This window comes from Papaver somniferum, chromosome 2 (assembly GCF_003573695.1).
Source record: "Papaver somniferum cultivar HN1 chromosome 2, ASM357369v1, whole genome shotgun sequence".
NCBI classification, from domain to species: domain Eukaryota; kingdom Viridiplantae; phylum Streptophyta; class Magnoliopsida; order Ranunculales; family Papaveraceae; genus Papaver; species Papaver somniferum.
Window position 1 is genome coordinate 115,028,527 of NC_039359.1, and position 8,455 is coordinate 115,036,981.

Consider the following 8,455-nt stretch of genomic DNA (forward strand, 5'->3'; position numbering starts at 1 on the left):
AATTGGAGCCTGTAAGAGAAATTGAGTTGGCCGCTTGGGTTTTAAGTATGATTTCCGAACAAAGATATATCATTGCATTTCCTTAATTACATCATCTTCGACAGGGAACACTTCATATGGTTTGCACTATTTAGAGTTCACAATCTATTATATATCTCTAATATCAAATATTTATACAACGATATAGTAAGCGTTGATTTTTTATTTTATTATAAGGAGTTCGAGCCTGAAGGAGAAGTTGAGTTGAGCACTTGATTCTTAACACAACTATATGAGATCGTATGTAAGGAATGTGGGGAGTGTATAGCGGGTGAAGTACATAATGGATATGGCCCTAATGGAAGTCTTTATTGGGGTTTTGAGGTAGAATATTACTATGATTTTCCTTTTTTATTTTTAAGTTGCATAGTAATATTAATTTCTGAGATCTTTTGATTATAATGGTATTATAAAGAGTTTCAAAACCATGTGAGATTTTAGATTATAATAGTATTATACGTTTGATTATTAAAAACTTTAACTACATAGTTTTAATTGTTAATTCTCAGTTCCTTAGATAGGAATTCTACATCTCTTATTAGAATTCTCATTGGGACGGGTGCGGGGCGAAGCCCCGCCTCAGTGAACATGAACCAACAGTGTAAAAAATTCCAGCAGACCTGGTGCATAGCACGAGTTTCAATCTAGTTATAGCTAGAATCTCAAGTTTTTGTTCAATAGGCGAGCACCCGGATGCTGAAATTGATAGGAATTTGAATTGACATAATCGAAGGATGAGTAAGGAATGTGCCTCACTTGCCGATACCGCATGCCAATTAAACGCAAGTACGTGTTTATGATTGGGAGAATTTATAAAGTGCCCCCGTTTTATTGACCTCGTTTTTTTATTACTCCTGTTTTTTAGAAATTTTCTAAAGTGCCCCAATTGTTTAGTTTTTCATCATAGTTAGTCAACACTAGTTTACTTTCTTTAAAGTTTACTTCTTTACCCTTTACTTGTTAGTACGTTTACCTTCTACATCATTTTTTTTAATTTGTCGAGCTCGGTTCAGGATCGTGTCATCATTTTCAGGTTCGTTTCATCATTCCCTGAAAGGGTTCATCATTCCTAAGTGTCTTGGGGGTTTTTGGTTGGTGGAGAATCAATCTTCTACAATGTTTTTCCGGTTAGTCGAGCCCGGTTCAGGGTCGTTACACCACTTTCAGGTTCGTCGAGCCTAGTTCAGGATCGTTACACCCTCTTTCAGGATTGTCGAATTATTATCCTCTCTACCAAGGAGATGTAGTTCAGGGGTAAATAGGACTTTTAATAGGAAAGATAACTTCCACCTAGCACTTAACTGGATGGAATTTTCCTTTTGAATAAAACGGGGTACTCTAGAAAATTTGTAAAAAAAGGGGGTACTTTTGAAGTGTACATTTCAAAACAGGGCTACTTTATAAATATGACTGAATTGGGGGCCCTGGAAAAATAATTGTGGACCTCTAGCTACATGACAAAAAAGGTCATGAAATAGTAATTGGGAGTTATCCCTTATCTCATTTTTTTTTAAAATGGCTAAACTACCCTCAAATCATTAGTGTTAATTGAGTTGATTAGTTGTTAATCTTACTTAATTTGATTTTAACCTTTATTTTTTCAATTTTTTTGTTTGCAATTTTTTTTTAAATTTTTTTCAAATTTTTTTTGCCGAGATTTGTATGAAAAATCGTCATGGAGGTGAAGTGTTTCATTGACGACTCTCAAGAGTCGTTACTATTTCAAAAACGACCCTCACCCATATAAAAGAGTCGTTATTATCTTCGGAGAGTTATTAATGACGGAAATACATTAAAGGGTCGTAATAGTATTGAGTAAGACCATGACGACCCTTTGATGTATTTTTACGGAGAAGATAACGACCCTTTTATATGCAATAACGACTGTTTAAAGTCGTCATTCAAACAATGATGACTCTTGAGGGTCGTTTTTCAATCGTTAAACAATGTCGATCTTTGAGGGTCGTCAATGAAACAATGACGATCCTTGAGGATCGTTTTTAAAATAGTAACGACTCTTGAGAGTCGTCAATGAAACACTTCATTACCACGACGATTTTTCATACAAATCTCGGCAAAAAAAAAATAAAAAAAAATAACAAATAAAAAAATTAAAACTAAAAAAAATTAAAACTAAAAAATTTTAAAAAAATAAAAATTAATAGGTTGACATGTGTCACAATCCCGAGAGTTGGGGTAATCTAGTCTATTTAGACATCCCTTATCCTCTCATGAGTGGGGATAGAAATCTAGGGTCCCTAATTATTTTTCCATGGCCCTCTATTGAGCCCTGTTTATAAAATATCCCTTTATGATTTTCGTTTAAGGAAGAGCACTGCAGTGTACCGTGTAAAATTGTTACGATAAGATTTCTATTTTCTTTGTTTAGCGCCTAAATTTAGTTTAGGAAATAATTTTTTCTCCCTTCCAAGTTCTATACTTGTTTGCATCCTGTATAAATCACTCATTCCTTTCATCTATTCAACTATTCCTCTCTTTCCTTCAAAAAATACTGCGGACAGGACACAATAGTATAGCGTAACAATCAAATCAAGAAGAGCCCTAATTTCAGGTACTTTGGTTAAAACCCTAAAACCCTTACAGTATTCCAAACTCTTGTATGTTCGTCATTGATTTTTTTAGTTAGATTAAAGTTGAAGTTAAAACTTGCAGACTTTTTCAGAGTATGTTTCTGCAAATTTTAGTGGACTCAGGGTGTATTCCAAAATTTAGTTGTATGAAATTATAAAGGAGAAAAAAGTAGGGCAATGTGTTAGGGTTAGACAATATACGAGCCTGTTAGATTCTCTATTACCGAAGAAGAAGAAGATATACTAGTGGTTTTTGGTTGCTTTTTATCTGAATCTGTTAACTTTTTCTTTGAAATTCAATACACATTTTATTTTGGGTTAGCTTTATAGTGGAATGTTGTTGTCTGGTTGATGCTTTATCTTCAATTTGTATCAATTCTAGCTTCAAAACCTCAATAACCTAGTTTTCCTAACTTAGCGTAGAAAATTATCTTGGTTCTTCAAACTTGAACTTACCAAGTGTAAATTCTCTCAGCTTTTTAGAGTATTAGGTTCTCAGATTATGTTCTTAACTTGGTGTCAGACATTATCTTGATAAATCTGTAGAAGAAAGTGAGGAAATTCCCATGTAATTTTAGGGATTATACTATCCTACTTTATTTTACTATATTTTCAGTGAGGAAACCTGTGTTTATTAAGTTCTTCTCCGACAATATGTTTATTCTTCCAGTAGCATTTGATACCATCAGGTTTAGTGTTATTGTGAGCATCAACTGTTTGATAAATTTTACTGTATACCTTCTTTATTAAGATTAGTAATACAGGTTGTTGTAAGAATGTGCTTATACTCTTATTTGTTTTACTTTTTTAGATGGAAGTCCAGAAAGATCAACCAGGGTATATCATTGAAATTAGCAGAGACTTGACATCCGAAGGTTCCAGCCATGGGACTAGCAAGATGTGTAGTGGAGCACCATGCGGATTTTCTGATGCAGGGACTCTTTCTAAGGATGCCAAAGAACGTGCAGCATCTATGAGGAAGCTTTGGATTTCTATTGCTATGTGTGTTGTTTTCATGAGTGTAGAAATTGTGGGTGGTATTAAAGCTAATAGTCTGGCAATCCTAACCGATGCTGCTCATCTTCTATCAGACGTTGCAGCTTTTGGCATTTCTTTGTTCTCTTTGTGGGCATCAGGTTGGGAGGCAAATCCGCGACAATCTTATGGTTTCTTCAGGATTGAGATCCTCGGGACTCTTGTTTCAATCCAGATGATTTGGCTCTTAGCCGGAATATTAGTTTACGAAGCCATTGCTAGAATCATCAATGATACAGGTGAAGTTCAAGGTTTTTTGATGTTTCTAGTTTCCGGTTTTGGTTTAGTGGTTAATCTTGTTATGGCTGTTCTGTTGGGTCATGATCATGGGCATGGTGGTCATGGTCATGATCACGGTACACATGGACATGATCATGCTCATAGCCATGAAGCTCATGGACACAGCCACAATCATGACCATGAGCATAATGATACTCACGAATCTGACCATTTAGAGCCACTGCTGAAAGCTTCTGAAGATGGTCATACAAAAATAGTTGTGGCTAAAGAGAAGAAGGGACGTAATATTAACATACAAGGAGCTTATCTTCACGTTCTTGGTGATTCAATCCAAAGTTTAGGGGTTATGATTGGGGGGGCTATTATCTGGTACAAACCGGAATGGAAGATAATTGATTTGATTTGCACTCTCGTCTTCTCTGTAATTGTGCTCGGAACAACTATTAGAATGTTGAGAAACATATTGGAGGTTCTTATGGAAAGTACACCAAGGGAGATCGATGCATCAATGCTGGAGAAAGATTTGTGCGAGATGGATGAAGTTATTGCCATTCATGAGCTTCACATTTGGGCTATCACCGTAGGGAAGGTATTGTTGGCTTGTCATGTTAAGGTAAACCCTGATGCTGACACAGATTTAGTATTAGACAAAGTGATTGATCATATTAAAAGGGTTTACAACATAAGCCATGTAACTGTACAAGTAGAACGGTAGAAGGATTTGGGGTATTACTGTAGGGAAAATATTGCTGGCCTTTTGCTTTGGTGTCTGACCCTGTTATCTGATTATCTTCATTCGATTCATTCAAAATTTAGTTGTTTGGTTTCCATCTTCTGGACTGGCTCTAGATAAATTCAAGGTGTATTTTCCTTGGACATGCACATGTTTAGGACTTTAGGCTTGGACTTAATACTTGATTTATATGGTGCTTGTACATTCTAAACGTCAATCATTCGCGAAACATATGAGTTTATTATTCAAGTTAAGCTTTTGTTTTCATTTAGGTTGTACATTTTATTTCAGCAGCCTCTGTAGGTGGTCATCCCTATGAAGAATATGACAAAAATGTTTTTCTGTTCAAGAAAATTTCAGTATCGTAGTGAGGCTCCATAGGGTTACCTTCCTAATATACATTTTGCATGAAAGTTATCTTCATGTAGGGACAAGGAATGCTGATCTAGATGATTTCGTATTGAGGGCCATCTGCAGATACGCTTCTGCCAGCAGACAATACAGCCTTTTTAAGCGAGAGGGGCGGTGAACTCTTTCTTCAAACAGCGACCAACAGTCTTAACACTATGTTGTATTAGGCGCTAGGCGAGGCGAGGCGCCAGGCCCTTCGCCTCACCTACGGCGCTTAGTTGTCTAGGCCCCCCTTGCACGACTTGTGCGCCTAGGACACCTTTTACAACATAGGTCTAACAGACCCGTTCTAGCACCATTTCTTTGTCTTCTACATCTAGAATATTACAAATCCGGTAGCCTCGTAAAACCAGGGCTTTGACTTGATTTAGACCTCTCAGATACCTCTCAGATGTAGGTACTAGGCCTTCCTGCAAGAGTCCCAAACCTCTGGGTGTTTGGTCACATTTGCAGCATTCTGAGGTTGGTCTTAAATCAATGAACTCTAGCCGCTACATGCGGATTTTCCAACAATGCTGACAGGCTTTTTTGGATGAACTCTATGCGCATTTAACAGGTGCGAACATAAAATCTAAGGTTAAAGCTGATTTTCATCTTTAATTCTCTCAATAATTACACGAATTATCTGATAATTCGCATGCTTGTTATGGCACCATACATTAAAAACGTTACACGATATAAAAAGAAAGAGAAAATGCAAAAAAAAGTATGCACAGTTCAGATGATGACGATGGTGGTGATTAGCTCATTAAGAATGATGAGAGGATATCATATATGTATGTGTGCCAATTCAATTAAGAGGTTGTCGACCATAGGGCTGCAGCCTAGAGTTAGTTACAGCAACATTTCAAGCTGAGGTTCCGTGAACATTTATGAAGTGAACATCGCTAGTGGCCACTTTTGAAGGCCGTTAAGTCACAAAAATAAGTAATAAACAGTACGTTGTGAGCAACCCCGTAAAGGTCTATCAAAATTTTGTTCCCAACTTGAAGGATGTTAAGGGGTGTCTAATATGGATGAAACTATCAATTTACTCTTCAATAAATCTTAATACTACTAATCCGTATTAAATCCGAATAATAGAACCTAAAATTAAATCAATTTCATTTCTATTCCTCCACCAACCGATTCTTCTTCTCTTCTTCTTCTTTTTTTTTCCATTTTCAAACTAAAACATCGTCTATTATCGACGTTTCAAAGAACAATTAATCGTTTTTGTTTTCTTCTATAAAATGTCAAAACATCCACGATTGAAGCAAGCCACTAACAGGAATTATCCTAATTTGGAAGATTCAAGAACTAGTAAAGCGATTCATCATAAACAATCATCGTCGCAAGCGGTTAAGGGAGACGATCAAACTATTCGCGCAACACAATCAGAATAAATGGCCCGAATCAGGAACTTTTCTATTAACCAAATACTCTAAATTAGGTTTTATCAACATGCAATCACTCAAAATGTGATTTTTCTTAAATCATAGTGTTATGGGTTTAAAAAAAGCGGTCTACGTTAATGTTCTCATAGATCGATTACTGTATGAACTGTTCATTGTTCATGCCCACAACAACTGATTGCTCTGAATGTATTTTCTGGTTGAGAAATATTAAACCAAAATCGGTCTTTGTTAATGCTTACATATATTGATTCCTATGTAGAAGAAAGAACCGTTTTCCTATATGTTTTTGTTGATTAAAAAGGATTATGTAAATGCCCACATAAACCGATTATGTAGCCTTTGATTTGTTAACTGCCAATGCTATAGTCGGTTCATGTAAGTGGCTATTCTTTGTCCAAAAAACGGTCATTTTCCTGTATACTTTTCTAACCTACAATCGGATTACATCTTCACTTATAAGAACCGATTCTTGTTGTGCATTAGTAGGAACCGGTATTTGTAAGTGTATCGTGTAAAACGATTATATACTTGGAATTTATGAATATACTTTGATCTGATTGATTGTTTATCGTTTATCCCCATACTCTTCAGGAACAACAAGAGTAAGCAAATCCAAGCCAATGATAATTGTGAGAATAAACATGACCATTCTTCTCCTAAATGTTTGGAACCTCGTCGAAAGGAGGGTAGAAATTTGGCTGCTTCCCATCGAAGGGCTCGACGGGTAAACCCAAAAGGATCTACATCATTAAACCACCACCTCAACAGGTTCCACTACAAGATGAAAGTGATTCTGATATACCTAGTGAAGAACAAAGGAATGAAGAACAAACTAGTGACAATGAAGTCGTTGAAGAAGAAAGCGAAGAGAAAGAAGGAGTGGCAAAATAAGAAAGCTAAGAGGAAGAGGAAGAATGAGTAACAAACTAGTGACAATGAAGTCGTTGCGACGATACCGTGCGTCCTCTTAAGCCAGGAACGTCCTCGAGTAGCATGATTACCTTGTGACCAATATCAAAAGAAGTAAAGGAAGTCTATGATATAGTAGATGCCACGGGGTTGTTGGTTGCGTTTGAAAATTCGTTTGTTGGATAAGACAAATATCTTGTTTCCGTCTTTGCTGAGAGATTTTACAGGGAAATGGATACTTTCCATATACCGGTTGGTGAAATGACGATAACTCCAAATGATGCGCAGTTGATTAGCGGCCTAAGCATGGCAGGTAAAGCCGTGAGGGGGAAAGACTACGTGAATGAGCTTGAGTGGCACAAGATTTACGCGTTCACCAAGAATGTGTTTGGTTGGGATGAGGATAAGACCAAGTCAGAGATGCTGGTGGGTCAAGCAAAGCAGAGGATGTTCCATCTCGAGAGCTTGAGGGACCAATTCATGGGAACAAAAAAACTCTGTGATCAAGGAAAAGAGGTGACTACGGAACGTATCACTGCTACAACCCATTTGTATCTCCTGTACGTCTTGGGAATTGTTATTTTCCCTGACATTTCCGATGCCGGTGTGAAGGCCAACTATATTAAGCTATTGGACCTAATTCACAAAATGGCCAACTACTCTTGGGGATCTGCTATCCTTGAAAACTTATTGAACGAGTTGAGAAAGTATTCTAGGCATGAACCAGCGGAGGGAATATGTGTCTTGTGCAGGTGATTGTGAGTTGTCAAGGTGTTGCATTATGTTTATCTTATTTTTTTATTTTTTTTTGCTCACCTATAATATATACATGCACTTCAAAAAGTTTGCTGATAGATCCCACGTGAAAAAGAAATGGAAAGAAGGTAATTGGTGTGGAGGACGGTACGTCTACAACGGTAAGTCGAAGACCCAAAAGAAGGAATATCTGAAGTTCATAGAACAATTGGACAATTTGACGACGAAAGGTGTTGTCTTTCACCCTTACAAGAAAGCATTTGATGAAACACAAATTGATGGGTGCAAGGAACAAGAATATTTTGGACCTCTATTTTATCCCACGGGATATGTAATGTACAACC

At 36.8% G+C, this 8,455-nt stretch overlaps 2 protein-coding genes across 2 annotated transcripts; both read left to right on the forward strand.

Moving 5' to 3' along the window:
- The first annotated feature begins 2,372 nt into the window (after window positions 1-2,372).
- On the forward strand, window positions 2,373-4,849 carry LOC113348880 (metal tolerance protein 1-like). The gene is made up of 2 exons (XM_026592777.1): window positions 2,373-2,611; window positions 3,442-4,849. The coding sequence occupies exon 2, from the start codon at window positions 3,442-3,444 to the stop codon at window positions 4,618-4,620; it is 1,179 nt and encodes a 392-aa protein (XP_026448562.1). The 5' UTR covers window positions 2,373-2,611; the 3' UTR covers window positions 4,621-4,849.
- A 2,737-nt stretch (window positions 4,850-7,586) lies between these two features.
- Window positions 7,587-8,111, forward strand: LOC113351793 (protein MAINTENANCE OF MERISTEMS-like). Its single transcript, XM_026595725.1, has one exon. The coding sequence runs from the start codon at window positions 7,587-7,589 to the stop codon at window positions 8,109-8,111; it is 525 nt and encodes a 174-aa protein (XP_026451510.1).
- The last annotated feature ends 344 nt before the right edge of the window (window positions 8,112-8,455 follow it).

Coding starts and splice junctions, on each gene's coding strand:
- LOC113351793 (XM_026595725.1), top strand. CDS start 7,587: ATGGATACTTTCCATATACCGGTTGGTGAAATGACGATAACTCCAAAT.
- LOC113348880 (XM_026592777.1), top strand. CDS start 3,442: ATGGAAGTCCAGAAAGATCAACCAGGGTATATCATTGAAATTAGCAGA.